Raw genomic sequence first — 23149 nt, forward strand, 5'->3', positions numbered from 1 at the left:
CGGAAGCCGGGACTACTACGGGCTCCAGAAGAAACTGCGGTCGACAAAAAATTCACGCACGCACCATATGCACCATGTACAAAACGCTAATAAGACCGGTGGTCATCTATGGACACGAGACATGGACCATGCTCGAGGAGGACCTGCAAGCACTTGGAGTTTTCAGCGACGCGTGCTAAAGACGATCTTCGGCGGTGTGCAGGAGAACGGTGTGTGACGGAGAAGGATGAACCACGAGCTCGCTGCACTGTACGGCGAACCCAGCATTCAGAATACACCGGCCCACATTTGTATGGTGAAAAAAAAGTTTTCAAAATTCACGGGGCACCCTCTAGAATCGTGCCCCTGGATGAGAAGAACAATCTGTGAAAGTTTCAGCTCAATCGGTTAAAAAATGAGCTGGCGCAAATTAGTTGAAGGTTTATCATTTTTTTTCTTAACCACTTAACCTAATTTACAGCTCTATTGTCCACTGGGGCACTACGTGAGCATGCAATTTCAATTGACAGCTGCACTTACATTTTGTACAGCGCCTAGATTCTATTCTACGTCATCGAACTGGTTGCCTTTCTGCTGCTTTCACTTTTTCTACTTTATACCTAGTAGAATGATGAGCACAAGGATGTTGATGGATGGTCGTTATTCCTTTCCAGTCCGATTGGGGGTCCATTATGAGTAGCAGTTCGCCGATGTCCAGGTATCCGGGTCCGTTTGAGCCATGGGGCTCAGAAGAGGGTCAGTGTCAGTTGCTCTCGGGGGAAAAGCAACTGACGAAAAATTGCAAGTGCCGGGGCTGTGAATCAAACCCATGACCATCCGCATATGAAGCGAACGTGTGACCAACTACGCCACGGGCCCCGGCCTGAGTTGAAGGTTTGTATGGGAAGAATTAGTTGAAAATAGTAGTTGATACCCTAAGGAACAGCTTTGTAATTTAGTTGCTGTTTTAGCTAACGAAAGCTGGACGAGGTCTTATATCCCCGCTTACTCTCGGTGGTTACATGCAGCACGTGTTTGCCGTTCGAAACTTGCGCGCTACATCATAGGCAGCTATGTAAGCAAAAAAAAAACATCCTGACCTCCAGGAAACTTTTAATTCCGAAACCCTTCCACAATGTCCATGAATATTATTTACTACTGCAAATCATACTAAGAAGGACCCCAGGAATAACATTGTATATTTCTTCACGATGTTATAGTGCCTGCGAGCGAAGTATTTAACACACCTGACCAGACCAAAAATTGTGATGCAACGCTGAAAAAAGAGCCCTATAACATAGCATGTCTCAATGATGTCATTATTTGCTATTGGAAACGCGAGTCACGTCCGAAGAGACAACCGCAAAAGCAAACGACGATATAGGTCGGGGAAACTAAGTTAGTAGCCGTAACGAAAAAAAAAGAAAATGTGATAATGTTTCAATATTGTGTTGGTACGGAATTGCTCTCGGCTTGGGCGTCATCGTCAGAGGGCTCGTTCGCTGCAATCGTTCCGCAGAGCAAGTCGGAACTGGGTCACCTTTTATTGAATTGAACCTTTATTTTCAATTATGCATTTATCTCACCGCCTCCTGCTGCCGGTGCGGTGGTGCCGTAGTTGGTTTTGGGAAATTTTTCGGATGGATGTGGGCTAATTGTTCCAGCTCTGTATGCAATCTAAAAGTACCTTTCCGAATCGACCGCCCTCCTCCAAAATTCAATTAAGTCTCGCGCTCTCTGGTAGGGCGGATAGATGGATAATTAATGTGGGAAAATCTTACATCAATCCTAGGTACACCAGCGCAGCGCCAGCGGAACGTTCTCATACTTTACCGCTTTGTGTAAGATACTGAACAATCTAGTACTAAAATCTCCACCGGTGGAAGCTTGTGCCTACTGTAACATTTTCTTGGACGATCGAAGCCGTTGGCTATTCAACTTCCACAGAGACGTTTCCATGTTTCAGCACATACCTGGTAGCCGACAGTACTGGTTATACTGATTTACAACAGCCACTTCACCGTAAGATCACATCGCAGAGAACTTTAACCGTGCGAGCACAACTCGATTACATACAACAATGCATTCAGCCATCAATCAGTGGAGGCCGGTTTTACCAGTAGGCTAATTGCGTTTTATTGCGTTCGCTTTCAATTTAAAGCTTCCTTCCTTGGTTCAATAAAACGGATGCAGCTTTAAGATGCTATGCTTTGCGATGTGACATCCTCTGGATTGTTTCCATCGCCGTGGCGTGTACTGAAACGCATTGAGCTCGAAAAAGAAGTAATTTCCTCTGCCAGATGGTCTCTAAGCTTAATGAAAGTGGGGGTCGACGTTTAACTTTTATAACCTGCCTACTTTCGTTTGTGTGGGGAGTACTATTCATTTTATGACGGTCACCTCGAAGCGATGGATGTCGTAAAGAATAAAGAGTTGTTCGTCTGCTATTAGCAAAGAACTCGCTTTTATCGAAAATACAACTTGAATAGTAAGCTCTGTTTGAATTTAAAGCTTTGGTAACACTATTCATCTAGCCACCTTCTATCTACTCTATCTCCATTATTTTCTCCATCTTATATCTTCTATCAGCTGTTTTCTATTTTTTATCTTTTCTATCTTCATTCCCATCGTCTTTAGCTTTGCTTTTTGCCACTCTCATACACCAAATGCAAAGTATACTGGCAGTGTCAAGCCATAAATTCACTCAAAAAGCTAGTTTTCTATAGAAGGCTCGGCTCAGATAGGTTGATTAAGATTATGTGTGTTTTGAAACATCTCTAGCCCAAGTAACATTTTGATGACCAATTAGTCTTGTAGAGGTTTTGAGAACCGTCATGAAACGTTATACCTTTTATTTTAGTTTTATGATGGTTTTAAGAACTTCCTCTAGTCTCCCAGTTATACGATTTCCTTCATTTTCCTCCGGCAGTATTGTTTCTTAAGCTGTTAGTACACAGGGTCAAATATTTGTCCAAAAAGATGCTAATTGTCGAATTGTCCTTGGCCCTGTATACATCAGGCTTTAGAGAGGTATAACGTGCCAGGTGCAGCACTTTCAGTTAGTTATTCTACAACATGCTGAGCCGAGTCCTTCGTCTTTGGCCTTCGGCAGTGGACCTAACCTACTTGTCGGCTTTTCGGGGCCGTATGAAGTTGATCACCAATATTAACTTCTTTTCCCGATCAGCCTAGATAGCTGTGTAGTGTCGGTAGCGGTTAGTTCAACTGGCTAAGAATAGCACTACGGACCGCCTGTTCCAGTGGTAGGAGTCCACTAATCAGGTGACCCATAATTCAAGGTGTAATGTGGCTTTACGCTTACCGTGCCTAGGAATGAATGGTTAGGGGGGTCTTATAAAAACCTAATCGCAAACGGAGCCTGTGGAGCACAAGGGCACCCTCCACAGTATTTGCCCTAACTGTGCTAACCGGAGCAATAGCGCGGTGGACCTTGTGTTTCTCCGAGACAATCAGCTGCCCTTCTTCAATCTCATACTTGAGGCTGAATAAGGGCGGGATTATGAAGATGTTATTAATTAGTTTAAATTTTCACATATATGGTTTCGCATTATGCGTTTTACACAGTGTATTCTGTGCATACTCGCCTTTGGCGCACTCAAATCGATACCGATCTGGCTTTATTGTTGCTGTTCTTTTTTTGTACTGTGATTGTTAAGAGTTTAATCTTGCCTAGTTTGGGTAGTGGCTACGGTTAGGATAGCTCAGATCAATCTTCAGCACAAAAGAACAGCAACGATCAATCTTTGTAGACTTATGCAAAATGGTACAGCCCAAGTGGCGTTAGTCCAAGAACCTTACTTTCTATCTTGGAAACCTTGTGAATCCGGTGTTTGCTACTTTCAGTAAAAATGAAATGGCAAACTCACGTGTCATTCCTCGAGCATGTGTGCTTGTCAACAACGCAATCGTTGCTACACTCATCTCTGAACTAACTACTAGAGATTTATTTGCTATCACAATCGATTCCAACAGATACGGAAATCTCAACAGGAAATACGTTTATTGTTCGGTTTATTTACCGCATGATGAACCATCCCCTGCGGATGCTTTCAAGCAAGTTATTGCATACTGCACTTCAAAAGGCATTTCGCTAATTGTTGGGAGTGATGCTAATGCTCACCATATAATCTGGGGCAGCTCAGACATCAATTTGAGAGGCTCCAGTTTGATGAAATACTTAAATAGTACAGATCTTGGATTACTTAACATAGGAAACCGCCCAACCTTCATGGTATCTGGTAGAGAGGAAGTGTTAGACATAACGCTTTGCTCTAGCAGAATTAGTCACGAGCTTACCAATTGGCATGTGTCAGATGAAGAATCTTTATCTGACCATCGCTACATCTTGTTTGAACATGTGAATATTACTTCGCAAACTTTGCGTTTCAGGAATCCCCGGTCAACCAACTGGGATTTCTTTACCGATTTGGTTGCAGCCAAATTTTATGGATACTCACCATCAATTGACACTTCAAGTGATTTAGATGATGCCGTTGATACTACAACGGCCTTCATCATGAAAACTTTTGAAGAAGCTTGCCCTCTGCGGCCTGTGAAGATCACAAGAGGAACCCCTTGGTGTAACTCTGATCTGGCGAAACTCAGGAAACAATGTAGAAAGAGTTGGAACAGACGACGTTCGGCTGGATCGGAGGCTTTCAGGTCGGCTCGCAAGGCCTACCAGAAAGCTCTTCGGTCTGCTGAACGATCCGGCTGGAAAAACCTTTGTACAAATGTTTCCAGTCTGAGTGAAGCCAGTCGATTGAACAAAATCCTTGCAAAATCTAAGGATTTTCAAGAGAACGAACTTCGTTTGCCAAATGGTGATTTCACTTCCTCTGATGAGGAAGTTTTGGAATGTTTATTCAGTACACACTTCCCCGGATGTCTTTTCTTGTAGTTATGATTCTTTAGCTTCGGCTAGGAGTATCATAACTTTAGAATCGATTGAATGGGCATTTAATAGCTTTGCTCCTTTCAAATCTCCTGGAGCAGATGATTTATCCTATTTTGCTTCAGAATGGATTTGATAATTTCAAACATGTTTCGAAAAAAAATACTTGTTTGCATTTTTGCTACAGGGTATATTACCAAATCCTGGCGGGATATTACTGTAAAGTTTATTCCGAAAGTGGGTCGCGCATCGTATGAAGAAGCAAAGAGCTTCAGACCTATCAGTTTGACCTCTTTTCTTCTGAAATGCTTAGAACGCATTGTCGATCATCACATCCGTGATGTTCATCTGGCCAATGTTCCTCTTCATGTGAACCAACATGCTTACCAATCTGGAAAGTCCACTGTGACTCTTTTACACAAAGTTGTTTACGATATCGAGAAGGCATTCGCTCAAAAGCAATCCTGCTTGGGTGTTTTCTTAGATATCGAGGGTGCCTTTGACAACGTGCCTTTCGATGCCATATTGGAAGCCGCACGGGGTCATGGTATATCTCCAATGATTTCCAATTGGATTCACCAAATGCTCAAAAACCTACATCTCTTCTCGACACTGCGTCAAGCGGCGAGCAGGAAATTGAGTGTTTGTGGATGCTCTCAAGGGGGACTCTTGTCACCACTTTCGTGGAATCTCGTAGCAGATACGCTATTGAGGCAACTCAATAATAGCGGTTTTCCTACTTATGGATTTGCCGACGACTACTTAACATTGTTAGTCGGTATATGCATCAGCACCCTTTTCGACCTGATGCAAAATGATCTTCAGGTAGTTGAGGGTTGGTGTCGCCAATATGGCCTTTCGGTAATCCCGAGTAAAACATCTATTGTTCTTTTCACGGAAAAGCGAAACCGTAATGGTGTTCAACCTTCATTCATGATTCAAAGCTTTCCTGGACACCTCATGTTGAGTTCAGAACCAAGGAAGCTCGTACGGCCTTCGGGCAATGCCGGCGAACCTTTGGTACGACTTGGGGTCTAAAACCCAAGTATATCAAATGGATTTACACAACTGTTGTTCGTCTAATATTGGCCTATGGATGTCTTGTGTGGTGGCAAAAGGGCGAAGTGACAACAATCCTATCAGAATTAGGCCATCTCCAAAGGATGTGTAATGTGTAATGGCGATATCTGGAGCGTTCTCTTCAACTCCCACGGCAGCGCTCGAGGTTCTCTTTGACGTTGCCCCACTACACATTCATCTCAAACAAGAAGCACATTCTTGCACTTACCGCTTATGGGTACTAGGTTTACTAGAGGAAACTCCTGTGAACCGCAGTTCATCACACACCTCGTTGTTTCCACTTTTGGTGAATTGGAACAAAGTTGTCCTTGCTCCAAGTGATCTTACAATTGCTTGTAATTTTCCATATAGGACATTTTCCACGAAATTCCCTTCCCAGGAAGAGTGGACATCTGGATATCTGGAGAGAAGTATTTCAGACTGCATCGTATGTTACACTGATGGCTCCCTTCTCGAAGGTCGAGCAGGTGCTGGTGTTTATTCTCATGAGCTAAGGCTGTATCAGTCTTATTCACTTGGTAAACACTGCACCGTTTTTCAGGCCGAAATCTTTGCTCTTATGTGCGGAGTGCAATCAGCACTTCAGCAGCACGTAATGGGCAAAGTAATATACTTCTGTTCAGATAGCCAGGCTGCTATTAAAGCACTAGCTTCGGCCAACTCCAGGTCGAAGATAGTTATCGCTTGTCGAACTCAAATCGAAAAGCTGAATTCATCAAACGCTGTTTACCTTGTATGGGTACCTGGCCATTCTTCCATCGCTGGAAATGAATTGGCTGATGAGCTAGCTCGCACTGGAGCGTCACATGACTTCATTGGTCCTGAGCCAGCTATTCTGGTATCGAAGTGTTGGATAAAGCTTCAGATTCACACCTGGGCTGCCACTCAGCACAAACAATACTGGAATGGTTTGGAGTCATGTCGTCACACAAAATTGTATTGTACGGAGCCATCTCTAGGGGTGGCAAAGTATCTAACAAATCTGTCAAAGCAGAATTGCAGAATGCTGGTCAAAGCATTGACTGGCCACTGCCGACTCAGCTATCACATGGCGAATATTCAGCAAGCTGATTCATTTGCATGTTATAGCTGTGAATCCGATTATGGAACTTCGTATCACTTGATATCCCGGGCAGAGTTCAAGTACTGACGATCAAAATGTGATATTGGTTTGTTTGAGATAAGAGGTAAAAATACTGAAAGTAATAGCAAAAATTTGTTCTTGCACCATCTAACCAATAGCAAAATATGACATTTGAAGATCAATCAATATTATTTTCAGTACATTTACCTTTTATCTCAAACAAACAAATAACACTTTTTGTTCTGCATATCAAAATATGCTATTATTGAGCTTTTTTCCTCTGCTCGGGGTAACTGTCCAGTTTTTGCGCAATTGCGTTTCCGAGTACTCGGTAAACACTTATTAAGTGAAACTGACTTTGGAAACCTGAATCTTCAGGACATTCTGCTGTGCTTGACCCACTGTGGTACAGAGTTATAGGCTTTTGTTCGCTTTATGCGTTATCACAGTGCCCTTTTCAGGACGCAATGTGAACCCATTGTGGTACGCTTATGCGTTTATGAAGACCCTATTCCTTTACCTGTACTTTTCCCTGTCCCATCCTTTTTTCCTTCCCTTCTCCCTCAGGTAAATGATGAATAGGCTCGTGTTCATGGCGATGGCACAAATTTCCCAAATGGAGGAGAACGTGCCTCTGGAGCCGACCTACTGATACCTGACAGACGGAGCAAACACCTGATGGTGGAATTTTGTCCGACACCGATTTCATCGGTTCCCGGTTGGTCTAGAAACGTTTCATAATGGAGATTTCCTTAACTTTCTTATGTAAAAAAATGTCATCATGACTACCACACGATATACATATGCAAAATATGCACTGGGAGATCTCAGTTAATAGTTGAGATAGTTCTCTTAAACACTAAACTGTGCCCCTGTTGGGACGTTACGCCAAGAAGAGGGAGAATCTTTCGACAAATTTAAATCGATATTGGTTTTGAGCATTGACTTGGGTTGGGCGCTAAAACAGCATAAATGTGTTAGTTTGCAAAAAAAAAGTTTGACCGTTTTCAAAAGTTCAACGAGCTTTGTTCATTGCGTAATTTTTATATGACGCCAAAAGACATCAACTGAATTGATATTGATTGTAAAATGACAATGCTAAGTGAAAAGTACTTTTATTTTAGTTCTTCAAAAAATGCTGACAAAATTGGGTCAATAGCTGACAAAATCGGGGGTAGACCATTCGAAGGAGATTTGGATTGCGAAAAGAAAAGAAACAAATGACGTGCGACAATGGGATCGAGTTCAGTTCCATGCTATCGGGCGACGGGAGTCGTGGGTTCTATTCTCGCCAGAGCACGTGCATTTCTTTTGGCAATTCAAATCCTAAAATGTTCATCAAACACATATTTCTGTTGTGCACAGGAATGTCAAAGCATTTTAATATTGCAAACTTTTGGTGCTACGGATGTTTTCTATCTTCTCTATCATTTTCCTCTATAGTTTCTAATTGTTTTTTTTTACTTAATTTTCTCTGTTTTCTCCATTTTTTTTATTTCCCTTATATTCTATATCTTCTATATTTCATTTATGTTCTGAATATTCTTCATCTTTTCTCTTCTATCATTATTCAATCTTCTTTCTCCCGTCTTCCATCTACTTTATCATTTCTGCATTCGTCATGATCGACATCTTCAGTGTCTAATCTATTTTACTACATGTTTAGCTTATCTATCTTTCCTTTGTTTTATTTTCTTCACATTTTTTTCCTTCAATCACTCGTTTGTCTGTTGGGTGCAGACTGACAAGAATGAGGAAGGGATTTGTCAGTTCCTGTTTCTTTCTAGCTATTTCAATGGCCTCCAATAAAAATAGTTATAGTTCCAGTTGCTCACCAGTGAGTCACCACTATCTTCAAAAATTTATTTACCGTCGTGTGGGGCTACTTTTGAAATGCGGGGCTACTTTGGACACTTTTGAATATGGATTTTTTGAATTCGAAATATGGTTCACATATATTTGATGTCTTTGGGACTGTTATGAAGCAATAGTTTTCCCTCCATTTGGTTGAAATTATTTTTCAAACGGACCGTTTACTGCTTGTCAGGACGCGAAAAAACATCGAATAAATCAATACAATATTCATAACGTATCAGAACATTTGGTCTGTAAGCATATTTTCTACAGTTCATAAATTTCAAAGAATTGATCAATTCATTCAAAATAAATCAACGTAGCATATACAATCGAATATTTATATCGTTATACATTATAAATGACAATTTCACCCAAATAAAGGATTGATGGTCTCTTTTTCAGGCTATTTATATAACAATATCACGCTGCTCATAATACCAAAGGTAGCACAGAACCATCTTCAAACGCATAAATTTATTGAAATTATGTCTGATATAGTATAGGTATGCATTTTAAATCAGGATATTTTGAAAATTTTTGAAACTTTATTGAACATGAACGGTACCTATTCCTTTGGTCCAATATCCGTATATAATCCGTTCCGTATTTCAAATTGATGACATGCAGGTAGCAGCAAAAATCAAACCATATTTCCACGATATAAGGCCGTTCGCAATACTGTTTTATTTTGTATGGCGAGTTTAAAAAAAATTAAAACTCGCCATACAAAATAAAACAGCATTGCGAACGGTCTAACCGTTATAATAATTGACTAACTGTCGCACAGACGAATAGGTGCAAGTAAATCACCTGCTTATAAGTTCTATTTTGAAATCAACCACTTGCTGTCATATACCAACTGAAACTATGTAAACCAAGAACAATCCAGTCACAATTATTTTTATACCAGTTGCTATAATCTTCTGGCCACTTTTCAGTCACTCTTTATTTCTTCCCATGGATCGTTAAGACATCAAAACCTCCAACTGTCTCCCCATCATGTCGCGCGCGCAAGTGGATATTTGTTGCCGGAAGAGCCCCAAATCCACACACTGATTACCCAACGCAACCAACATCGGTTGCTCGCGTCATGTCAGTCCAGCCATGTCCAGGTAATGATAGACTCAATAATTATCCGCAATCGGACGGTGTAGTAAGTGCTACTCCGCGATGGGCTTTCTCAGATCCAACCTATCTCTGACGCGTTGGAAATCTTGTCGCTCGTCGTCGTCGTCGCATACTGCGGAAAGGTGGGTAACAGTCAGGAAGAACATGTCATTACATAACAGTACCCCACTAATTGATCGCCGGATAGACAGCGCAGCGGATGGACGCGGCATGAGATCTTACCGATGCGCGGTGATTCTATGGGCCCATAGCGCTTCTACGTGCTTACGACGTGTTTATGTACGCATATAGGTTATGCACATAGGGTAGGTAGGTACACACTGCGATTGGGGATCACGCGTGAGATGATTGCTACCGTTGTTGGTTGCGTCGTCGCCTCCGACGTCTTCGACGACGACGCTGAGTGGCTTTGTTTTTCTTTCGGCATGTGTGTGAACCACCAAACAGGTCTCCGGGTGCTTCCATAAGTGCATTGGGCATTGTGACGGGGAAAACTCGTTCCCGAGCCGGCAAGACTTCTGGTCTGTGTTTGAGTTTGTTGATCAATATGGGAATGAAAGTCGTACGGAAGTAGGGCAGAATCTGTTTGGATATGTGAGTCATTGATGCATTGATCAGGACACAACCATATTGTCTCGGGTTGAGTAATGAAAAAAAAAAGATATAAAGATTTGGGTCATGCATTTTGAAATGTAAGCTCAGGTAGGAGAAATTTATGCTCCTTCTAGAAAACTACGGAATCGCAACATCTTCTTTACAAACTATCATCATAATGATTAGGCAAAATTTGGCCCTTTGAACCGAATTAATTATGTCTATAGGTAATAAACATAGCCAAACCATAGACTTTACTATGACAAATCAAAACTGAAACAACGATTTATGTTAAATTATAATATAAATTAGATTAAGTAAAAACAGTTTAACAAAATAGCTTAGGATTAAAATGTAACAAGCGGTCTACTGCTTCTGATTGACGGCAACAAATTGCTAAATAAATAAGATGAAAGGTGAGGGACAAAATGTACATAAGAATTAATGAGATAGAGAAGATATATCAATTGAAGAAGATAAAAGAGGGATATGGACTGAGAAGAAAGAGAAAATAAAAAGAAAAAAAAGCTTTTAAAAAGAGAAAACAGAAAAAAAAGATAATAGATAAGATTTTAAAGATAAAAAACAAAAGATATAAATCTTATTTAGAAGGAAAACAATGAATTAAATGAGGGTATTGAATGGAAGGTAGAAAAGACAAGGAAGGTAAAAAGGATAGAAAAAAATAAAAAAAAGAGAAGACGAGGAAGGTAATGAATAGAATATATGAAGAAGATAGAAAATAAAGTACATAAAGAAGATATAAGAAGGAAAAGGGAACATCTATAAATTACTTCTAGCATTAGGAAGATTAAATTATTAATGCGCAATTCCATCACTACGTGACGCTAGTGCGTTACTGAAAATAGAACATATCCCCATGTTTATGATTATCTCACGATCCAGACCACCTAGAAAATTCCTCTTCAGCAAGGCTGTTCAAAGGACTCGTGACATCCAAATGGTGGAATGTTTGTTGTTTGAGCTGGACAGCGCCCCATGAATTAAAAAAAATAAAACGCTAAAAACATACAAACAACCATGCCCAGAACAGCAGTTATAGGAATAAAACACACTACAGGCCGCACAAATTCATCGAATCCGTGGGAAATTCGCTCTCCACGCTTCACCTGAAAACACGAATAACAAACAGCCAACGTCACTGAATAATTGCGTGAGCTAACAATGGGTGTCTTGCCCATTCGCCGCATATTTAGGGAATGATTCACCCCTACAGGTGCTATTGTATGCAAAAAATAAATAACCACATAAATCATTTGAAAAGCCCAATCTACGGCCTACCTCAAGAAAATGGTAGACCACCTACTCTGAGCCACTCACAGCTGATGGAGTGCCTTGGAACATGAATGGTCAAGTATGCGCGAGGCGCTGCTAGCTGCTGACCCCGTAAAACCTTGTGCGGGTGCCCTCATCTCCAATTGAAGAGCAATCAATTTGCATTACAATCAAGGCATTTCATTTCGGTGGTAGTGTAGCAGGGTAGCATAAACGTAAGATTTTTCTGGTACAGTCAGTGGTAGACTCTAATGAAGTGCTTTTGATGGCATTGCATTAACACTGGTATTAAACAGGGTGGTCGATTGTAGGAGGGTAGAAGGAAGCTCCAAAATCCGAAAGGTCAGACCAAATGAGAGCGTAAGATCGTCATCATTATCGGACCCCAAACTCGAGCGCCACCGATCAAGGTAACCAACACTTTTTAGAAAATTATTCCGCCTTGTAAGACATAACCTAAGTGCTTTGGACTTGATCTAGTTGATCGCCGTAAAGAGATATACAGATCAAGGTGCAGTAATAGCGGAATCTATCTCAACAGTTAAAAGTGTTTCACACGCTTGGTGTCTTCGAGGTTGGCCATTGGGCGTCGTCGTCGACAACCAGATGAACGGGGGGTTTGAAGCTTTAATTACAATGTTCGAGTTACTGTAATTATAGTGATCAGCCAGTGTTGAATGTCCGTCCATATTCAATTGGTAAAATAGCTATTTTTTACATGATTGAAGTACACATTGCCAGGAGATACAGTAATTCGAGGAAATATATGTAACATATAAAAAATGCTTCCAGCTCAATTGATTTCAGTTTCTTTCGAGGAATCGCATTGCTATCGTAGGTAGCGTAATCTGGCAAGAAGTTGATCAGCGGGCTGAAGATGATTACTATAGGGTGCACGTCCTTCATTTGCTGCAGACGCTATTATTCTGTATCGATTAAAAAAAACATTTCACCTAAATTAAAGAAGTGGTATTTTTGGAATATTCCATTATAGTTTTTAAGATTTTATCTAAAAATATTGCTTTTCTTGGATACATAATAAAGCTCGATGAAAGCAGGGATTGGCGGCATGCACCGTGCGGTGCGAAAAAAGCGTGTGCTTCACACAATCGCATGTGCTCGTCTCCCGTTTTGCCGAGAGACAAGAGACGTATGAGTGAGAGCTTCCGTAATTGTGCGAGAGACAATCGCCGCACTAGCTCTACGGCGCAGGGAGTAATGCACGGTGCTTGGGACTGCGCTTGTCTCCAAACAGAAAAAATCAATTAATAAATTAATTGAAGAGTTTGTGTTTTCGGCAAAGTTGTTAAGCTTGTCAAGGGTTGACAAGTGATGGGTCGTTTGATTCGAATTTTTTGCAATCATGCGTAGTATCAAGCTAAGTGAAAAGCACGGAGACAAGCACCGAGAGAGTGCAGCGTGAGAGACAGGAGAGCTCCAGCGCGCGGCAAAGCAAGCGAGCAACACACAACCGATTGCGCGTACTCGTCTCCTTCTAGTTTGTTGTGCTGTCTCGTAGCAGAGTGTGCGGCACGCAAAGAGTTTTGAGTCGCACCCTATCCCTGGATGAAAGACTGTTTTTCAAAACACCGCCTCCCATCAACACCTTGTGTACCAGATGCACACAAAATGCTTTCAATCATTCATGGTAGGCTTATTGAGCATAACTTTAAGGACAGACTTGTTAGAATCCCAGAATGACCGTCATAATGACGGGAGGCGGGATTCAAGGCGTTTGTCCTTAAGTAAAAACAGTATTAATTTCTTGCCAGAATTTCGTTACCGGAGCTTCATGGAGGTTTCTTCAGTACATGTTAATAAACGTGTGGAATGTATATGTACCTAATTTTTTAGAAAAGAATAACCGAGTAGAAGTAAAAATCAGAACAATATCATCATTTGATATTCCTCAGTGAAGTACTCAAGATCATAATTAGCTATTGGTTTGTTTGACATAAGAGATAAAAGATCAAAAATAAGATCAAAAATTAGTATGGGGAAGAACATAATAATATCTCATTTTGATGTTATAAGATCAGACTAATATCTGGGGAGATCTGGGCTGTAGCACATCTAACCAATATCAGACAGATGGATTAGAGTAAAAAAAGAAAACTGACCGCGACCAGAATCGAACTTGTGACCTTGTGATTTATGAGCAGTGACATTACCACTGCACTACGACTCATATCTGAAAATAGTAGGTAACAAGAGCATCAAGTTCTACGTTTTCCAAGGTGTTTGCGAGTCATGGTAGTTGTGTTTGTTTGGTCCCGCCATGTTGTAGATGAGTGTATGAAAGAACTAATTATGATCTTGAATAGTAGTTTTCAGATCTTACAATTTTCGGATGTTATAGATGAATGCGTCAAAGAACTGATTTTGATCTTGAGCAGTAATTTTCAGATCTTTCGAATTCTGGATGTTGCAGACGGAAATGTGAAGAGCTAATTTTGATCTTAGCAGTATTTTTCAGATTTCTCAATGATAAATGTTCTATTGCAGAATATTAATACAATTTACACCCAAAATTTGTAAACTGACGTAATGTTATGGAAAATAAAATTGCCTTAAGGTAATATTTTGCATATTTTCTTAAACTAAGAGAGCACTTTTCTCTATATGATTTCACATTTCATGCTCTTTCTCTGAATTGTTAACAAAGCTAGTGATCCAAACTTTAAAAACGACATGCGTAGAAACATGTTTGGTTTATTTTGCGCCTAAAACAGGACGAATTTCCACCAATAGGAAGCAATCAGTGAAGTACTAGATTGTAGTAATGAGCTGATTTTTTGTATGGTGAGAAGGTAAATCTAGTATGTACTTCACTGAACGTGCTCTATTGTGAACTGTCGCCCAGAAAAGCTTTGGAAACATTTAGAAGATCGTAGTCGTCACGACTGTCGTCTGTCCGTATACCCCATGCAGAATCGCTACGCAATTCGTTGGTTGAAACTCAAAAAGCTTGTCGTCTGCAGTGGTATGTTTTGTTGAATCTAGAATCAAACGGTCCGTTTTTCGAAATGGACGTATTTTGCTTAGCGGGCCGATAATGTTCCCAAAATGTCCGGTGCTTCATTTATTGGATTCGTACCACACATGCAAGCTCGACATCAAGGTCCAGCTCATGTTGTCATCGGACTCAATTGGAAAGCCTCTGCTGGTTTACTCACAGTGAAATAAAATAATTATAAACTGGGATTAAGAAATCTATCAGATAGAATCAATATATTTTTATGCCTTTTTTAAAGAAAAGCAAATATCGATTATAGGGTTTGTGTTCCATCAGTAATCTCACGCTCCCAATTTCATCCTATTCGAAAACAAACGATTACGACACCGATTGATTCCGTTCTTTTTGTTTTCTTGCGTGCTCACTTCTAACAAAAAATACAAAAATAAGAAACAAAACAAACAGTGCTTCATTCCTTTGTTTTTCGTATGATGAAAATGGGAGCCACATGCTTAATAAGGGAACCAATACCCTATGCAGAGTAATCGGCACATACTCTGTTTTTTTTTGTTCAATTGCCGCATCCGCTTATTGAAAATGAAGTCCGCTTCTACTTCCTTTTTGTCCCAGTGCTCGTTTGTAAAATTTGTGGTGTACATAAGGGAACATCTATTTATTATGTAACGCTAAATTCGATATCTTTGAACTCGGTGGTTGGTTCATTAGGATCTGGCGGAATCCATAATGTGCTTTTGTATGATAACTCCAACTTTTTTGTATGGGTCGTAGCACTAGGCTGTATTCCCTATTCACCTGGAGCGTTACGGAATTTATTGAACCCCCCTCTCCTGAAGCGTTATGTTAAATATTTGGGGACGGCGCATAATGAAAGTTGAAAACTTAAAATAGTTTTTATGCGCAATGTTGGGAAATTTCGACATTTATACAGCGGGTTGCACTAGGCTTTCCAAAAATCAAATTAAGTACTAATTTTGAAATCATATCACGATGAGATATTGAGCAGATATTTGGCAACTTTTTGAATAGCTCATCAATATCATATTAAGATATGACATCAAAATTTGATCGTTTTATGATATGATTATGATATTCACGTCTACCCGGGTAGAGGAAAAGCGATCAACTTCCACCAGAGAGTACGATATGTACCCTTACGATTGCGTCAATACCTTAACACGGTGATATATTGTTCACTTGATTGCTCTGACATTCATGTACGCAACAGAAACACGTATTTGATAAACAAATTGAGATTTGAATTATGATAAGAAATCCACGTGCTCCGGTGGGAATCGAACCCATGACATCCAATTCACTAGACGGAGTTACTTGACCTCCCCTGAAGGCACAGAACTGAACTCGATTCCACTGGGCCATCCATTAAGTACGTCACGATCCAAGGGGGGAGGGGGGTTTGTGAAAGTGTGACAAGCAATGTATTAAGTATAGGGAAAACCCGTACGAAGGGGGGAGGGGGGGTCGAAAATTTTCAATTTTAGCGTGACGTACTTAATGGATGCCCCCTAAGGACTGTTCATAGGTAAATCCAACGGAAGCTAACGATCCCTCCGCATCTGGTGGCAGGAATGAGAACCCTATGAAAAACGTGGCTGCTCCAAAATTTCACATGGCGCAGCATAGGCAAAGTGCACTTTTTTCACTTTTTCATATCGAATTGCGCATCGTAGAGAAACAAACGAGCACTTTTGAAAAGAAAATTTAATTCTCTTTCAAATGCGCTTAGATCCGGTTGGTACTTACAAACAATTTATGCTATGCTATGCCTATGCTATGCCTCCGGCGGGCAATCTTCCGGATTTTTTGTTAGCTGGCCAATCCAGTGTCTGTCGCCGTGGGCATCTAGATTGATGATACTAGAAGCCATTGCTAATGGAAAATAGCAACTTCTAGAGCAAAACATGAGTAAAATTTGACGATAAAAAATTGACTTTTTTATGTAAACAAACGATTTTCTCCTTATCTCACCAAGCGCCTCTACAATTGGGGGTCATCTGGATTCGCCTATTAAAGAAAGTGGACACCTGTTTTTCAATAGAAAAAATGTATTTTCGAACAAATTGATAAGTTTATTTTTTATAAATGACAATCAACATACATGTGGCCGAATTCACGTGAGTTTGAACATTTACTTCGCTTTTCGGAAGAACGCTCGGACTTTCCTCTTGATACCTCCCATAAGATTCTGCACAACTTTCTCCGTAACTTTTCGTTGTGCCGCAGACCAAATTTTTTTGAAGCAATCAACAGAGCTTGCTTCTCTTCCATCTTTCTTGAGATGCTACTTAATTATTGTCCGGTATCTTTCCACATGACGCTGTTCAAAGAAGTTTTGTGGATTTTGCCATTTTTCGACAAAATCGACTTTTCTGTCTTGAGCATCTCTAGTGTAGAAGAAGCGTAATAAGCGGATGCCAGATCCGCCTAAAACAAAAGAGGATCCGTATGTTTTCGGTAGATGGATAGAAGTCGTTTTTAATGCATTCCTTTCTGTTATTTTCACCGTTGATTGTTCCCGTTGTAAAACACGAAGAACTCTTTAAGCCACATGATCAATCGGCTTGCCACACTGTTCCGTCGTGGAACGGGGATTTTGCGCGGGTGATCGGAATCGGGACCAGTAGTTCGACTAGAGGGTGGACTGTAAAACCCTTGCTTCCACTGGCACAAGAAAAAGACGATTGTTTCACTAATTAACTAAACTTAACTATATTTCTTCGGTTCGGATTGACTGTACACGTCGGGGGCGATTCTCAACTTCTTCGGTCGGTGGTTGAATGTTGACTCTTGTGCGGTGGCGGCGTCGAGCGATGGAGATGAGATGAAAGGAAAAGGATGCATGACGGAGACGGTCTTGGTGACGGAGGAAAATTCCTTGAACAGAAGAAGCTGATTGGTTCGGGCGTCGATGATGATGGTTGCTGCTCGCACATACGATCACGAGGACGGTTGATGGTTTCGGGCATGATCAATCATGTTGTTTGGCGGGAAGAAACTGTTGGATGGGCAGATGGACGGCGTGGCATGTTGTAGGGAAAAATGTGGCAAAATATATGCGGTTACTTCTTCGCGTTGGCGCGAACATACTCCCCGGCCAGAATAGGTGGGAGAATGCTGACCAGCCTCTTGATCGGATCTTTGAGTGGACGCGTTCGGGACACACGCTCCACGATGGCTTCGCTGGGTCGGATTTGCTTCGGAGGTCCATCTGGTGGTTTCCTCGGCCGCGAGTCGGAATGGAGCTGTTCGAAAACACCAGTCACGTTGACCGGTGGCGGATCCAGTGGTGGTTGGAAGAACTTCGGGACCACCCCGATCCACTGCTTCCTCGGATGGGTTCTCGTGACCGGACGGATTCCAGAGGGCATGAGGGCACGGCTTGTCATCGAGCGGGTTTCTGTTGTCTTCGGGGTTTGCACTTGATCTGTCCTACTCTGGATTCGCTTGCGCGCCGGACGAATTCCGGCTGTCGGTGATGTTCTATTCGTCTTGCTAATCCTTTTTGTTGGGACCGGCGGGTACACTGCAACAGTGCTGGATGACATCGGGTCTGAATGGGTTACCGGACGGAGACTGGCGGACTTCGGGGATGACTTGGCTACCGGGAAGAGACCTGCTGAATCTTCGAAGGGTTTGGCTTCCGGATTGGCTTCGGTGGGTATCATGGTCGGCTTCACCACTGGACTGATTCCAGTGGACTTTTGGCTTGGCAGGTTGGCTTCGATGTGCGTCAAGGTCGGTTTGGCTGCCGGAAAGGGACCGACAGACATCGGGACGGAATCGACCATCGGATGAGCACCGGTGGACGTCAGGATCGGCATGACCATCGGGCTGGAACCGACGGGCATCTTGGCGTAGTTGAACACCGAACGGGTATCGGTGGACCTCAGGGCGTAGTTGCCCACTGAATCGTTTCCAGTGGACATCGGGATCGGCTCGACCACCGGACTAGCTCCGGTGGACCTCTGGGCGGAACTGCCTACTGGACTGGTTCCAACAGACATCGGGGTCGGCTTGACCATCGGACGAGCACCGATGGCAGTCGGGGCGGAACTACCCACTGGACTGGCTCCAGCGGACGGCGAGATCATCTTGGCCACCGGAGGGGAACCGGCGGACACGTTGGCGTAATTGATCACCGAACTGGCATCGGTGAACCTCAGGGCGGAACTGCCCACTGAACTGGTTCCAGTGGACATCGGGATCGGGGTCAGCTTGATCATCGGACGAGAACCGACGGCCATCGGGGCGGGATTGCCCACTGGACTGGCTCCAGTGGACGGTGAGATCGTCTTGACCACCGGAGGGGAACCGGCGGACATCGTGGTCGGCTTGGTCGTCGATCGGGCGTCGAAAGACGTAGTGGTTGACTTCTTCACCGGGCTGGCACCGATGGGCATCAGGGCCGGCGTGATCACCGGTGAAACTTCGACTGTCGACAGAGATGGCTTCAACGCCGGAGGAATTCCGGCTACATCGGGTCGCTTCGGATTTGGTTCGTCAGCACACGGGTACTGGTCTTGCACCGGACGAAATCCGGTCATCGCGGTTGGAAGCTTCGGCGTCGGAACGGATTCGGTCACGTACGGGATCTGGAGCACCGGACAAGATCCGGTCACGCATCGGGACTGCTTCCATGTCGGAAGAGTGTCGGACTTGGACTGGAGCGAATGAAATACCGGCAGGGAACCGGTCGTTGATGAGGGCGGCTGGGATACCGGTTGAGAACCGGTCGTACTCTGGAGCGGCTGTGGTACCGGAGAGGAACCGGTCGGGCACTGGGACACCGGAGGAATTCCGGTTGGCATCGGGTTCCGCTTAGGCATCGGATGGAATCCAGAAGGTGGGCGAAACGGCATCAGTACCGGACCGAGTCCGGTTGGCATCGGGATCGTCATCGTCTTCGAGTCTTCGGTCTTGCTGTTGACAAACTCGGTCGGCTCGTTGCCGACACGTGAATACTTCTGGCTCGTCGGTGGATTGATGTTCTTCGTGGAATCTTCATCGTGTGGCGGCTTCTCGTGCTGGAATGAGTCGGCAACAATCGTACTCACCTTGATTTTGTTTGGAAATGATGTGCGTGGCGTTTCGGTCTCAGCGAGAATCGGAACTGGGTGTTCCGTCGTTGAATTCGTTGATCGGCTTCGGATCGGAGGGGTACGCCAGCATGGCGCAGTCGTCGCAATGAAGCAGCTGGATGATGTTCTGTCGTTTTGATGCATGTTACCGGTAGACGGGAAGGAATAGAACAACTTTTCCACCAGTACACATGCATCCGTGTAAATCTCCTCAAAATGCGAGGCATCCTTGTCGAGCTCATCGTGCCTCTCGGGTGGAAGCGTGGACAAAAGCTCGAAACACACTCGTCGATACTCCCTGTAGTGGCACTGGAGTTGTTTTTCGTATAGCATTCTTCGTGCCAAACTCGGCTGAAGAACACCATCTTCACAAATCTTCCTCTTTAGCTTTCTCAATTTCTCCTCGACGAGGTTGCGTTGGGCGAACAGTCGTGCAATATTGACCATTTTCGGAAGGGGAACCACTTCACACGCGTGCAAACTCACTTTCGGATTTGATTTTGTTTTCGTCACTCACATCACAACATTTCGGGAAAAGCAACACTTCACCAATGCAGGGCACGGAAAAGTCTGCTTGTCTGTGATTTCGCGTCGTTACTGAGGCGGGAACGCTAGCATTTCCTCTCGTTAGGAACACTGCACTGGCGTAGTAATCGGACGGTATTGTCCCATCGCCTGATGGACGACAACACAGCTGCGGCTGCAGCTTCTCACGGCACTGATTCGATCCGGCTCGTTTGGACCATATGTTCCGTCGTGGAACGGGGATTTTGCGCGGGTGATCGGAATCGGGACCAGTAGTTCGACTAGAGGGTGGACTGTAAAACCCTTGCTTCCACTGGCACAAGAAAAAGACGATTGTTTCACTAATTAACTAAACTTAACTATATTTCTTCGGTTCGGATTGACTGTACACGTCGGGGGCGATTCTCAACTTCTTCGGTCGGTGGTTGAATGTTGACTCTTGTGCGGTGGCGGCGTCGAGCGATGGAGATGAGATGAAAGGAAAAGGATGCATGACGGAGACGGTCTTGGTGACGGAGGAAAATTCCTTGAACAGAAGAAGCTGATTGGTTCGGGCGTCGATGATGATGGTTGCTGCTCGCACATACGATCACGAGGACGGTTGATGGTTTCGGGCATGATCAATCATGTTGTTTGGCGGGAAGAAACTGTTGGATGGGCAGATGGACGGCGTGGCATGTTGTAGGGAAAAATGTGGCAAAATATATGCGGTTACTTCTTCGCGTTGGCGCGAACACACACCAAAAACCCTTTCCCAAATTTTTCAGTTCTGATGTACCCTACATCATCCGGCACATCTGTCCCCTGCTTAGCGTTAAAAAATTGCGGTCCCGGAAGTGTATTAGTACACGGTAAAAATTCTGCACGCTCATATAAACTGATTGACACTTGGATTCGCACTACTGTTCAATACATTTGATATCAATTGAATATCAGTTGGAAAAGAATATCCAATGCCACTACACTACTTCACATCTGCTAGAGAGGTGCGAATCAAAGCAAAACACTTTCTACCACCTGTCATCTATATTTAATTTCATGGCCAATGCACTCATTATCAAATCAACAGTTTTTCACTTTGGACCGTACTGCTTTTTACAGTGGTGCAAATCGAAGTGATTTTTAGTTGATTTCCCTGGTGGGTTTGTATTGGTTCTCAAGTCAACACTGACAGCTTTGTGGAATCAAAGGAAAAGCATTTCCGATCATGTTGATTGGGATGTTGAGTAGTTGAGAGATTTTTCCATTGAATCGAGAGTGCAGAATATCTACCGTGTAAGTCAATTCTCGAAACGACAACTTTTTGGAACACCATTTGTGCAGAATTAATCTGCTAGTCGCAAAGCTAATACGACGTATCGCTCGAAATTTCTTACTTTTTCCGTTTTCTTTGAGTGTATTGCCGAAGTGAACAATGTTTTACACACTGAGCAAAAATTCACATTTTTTTGTTTAGTTTTAACTCTAAACTATTGGTAAACAGATGTCCACTTTCTTTAATGAACAGTCCTTAATATAAGATTTCATCTAAAAGTATCGCCTTTTCATGGATAAATAAAAAAAATGGATAAAACTCGATGAAAGATTGTTTTCCAAAACTATACGCGTATAGACGGCCACTTAGCATTAAAGGACTTGTCGTAAAGGAAATTATATATTTTTTAAATGTCAGTATGGCTACTTGGGAAGTTTTGCTTGAAAAGGCGTTTTTCAACGAAGTTGCTTACCCTTAAGCAGGCTTGACAGAAACTCCCTCACGAGAAAATGAGGAAGCGATTTTGGCGATTTTCTGAGGAGTGAAAATAAAACTCAGAAATCACAACGCAAATCCTCAACATCACCGAGCGCGAGCTTGCCGCGCTGCGAGGAGTTCGTCCAACACTCATAATTGCTTGTTGTGTTTCTCACGTCCACTCACACTCAAAAAGCTCTCGCGAGTTCCACTCCCATACAAAGAAAGACTCTCGAAGCGAAAATCGCACTCAAAAACCCGAAATAATCATCGGCTCTTTTTGCGTTCCCCTCTCCCTCGCTCAGTTTTTATTGCCTCTGTTTGGGGTTCGTTCGCTCCCTCGCGACGAGGCAAAAGCAAAACACCGCTCTAGAGCATGTTTCAAAACTCTTTTGATTTTGAGGAGGATTCGCCTTAACGGAGGCTCTCTGAGAGAATTGCGCTGTGCGTGAAAACATTTTTTTTAACATGGGAAAGGATAGGAGCTGCATTTTTAAATGCTTCTAAAATAAGTTAGGGACTTCAGATTGAAAAAGTGTTAATGTTTTGCAATATACTTTCAATTAGCTACATTATAACTGGTTTTAGACAAAAAGTTTTTAAATCACAATGTTATGTCTATAATATAGCGTATCAAAATCTCATTCGATAACATTAAGAACGTTTTGCTTAAAAAAAAAATCTACAAAGAATTAGAAGCATTTGAAAATGCAGCTCCTATCCTTTCCCATGTTAAAAAAAATTGTTTTCACGCACAGCGAATTCTCTCAGAGAGCCTCCGTCAAGGCGAATTATCAAGCCTGCCCTTAGGCATTCAGTGCGGATCATTCTGTAACTTACGGAATTTTATTTTGTTATTTACATGCGAAATACATTATGAAAATTT

General features: G+C 42.6%; 2 protein-coding genes across 2 annotated transcripts in view; both read right to left on the reverse strand.

Moving 5' to 3' along the window:
• Window positions 1-1978, reverse strand: part of LOC109401709 (ras GTPase-activating protein raskol) — a 441723-nt gene extending 439745 nt beyond the window's left edge. The window contains exon 1 of the mRNA XM_062859561.1: window positions 1953-1978. The gene's annotated coding sequence lies outside the window, so the exon portion shown is untranslated. The remainder of the gene's footprint in view (window positions 1-1952) is intronic.
• Window positions 1979-17987: 16009 nt separating this feature from the next.
• On the reverse strand, window positions 17988-20453 carry LOC109430053 (mucin-5AC-like). The gene has a single exon (XM_019706079.3). It carries the CDS (start codon window positions 20451-20453, stop codon window positions 17988-17990), a length of 2466 nt encoding a protein of 821 aa, XP_019561624.3.
• Window positions 20454-23149: the final 2696 nt, after the last annotated feature.

This window comes from Aedes albopictus, chromosome 3 (assembly GCF_035046485.1).
Source record: "Aedes albopictus strain Foshan chromosome 3, AalbF5, whole genome shotgun sequence".
Taxonomy (NCBI): domain Eukaryota; kingdom Metazoa; phylum Arthropoda; class Insecta; order Diptera; family Culicidae; genus Aedes; species Aedes albopictus.

Coding starts and splice junctions, on each gene's coding strand:
- LOC109430053 (XM_019706079.3), bottom strand. CDS start 20,453: ATGGTCAATATTGCACGACTGTTCGCCCAACGCAACCTCGTCGAGGAG.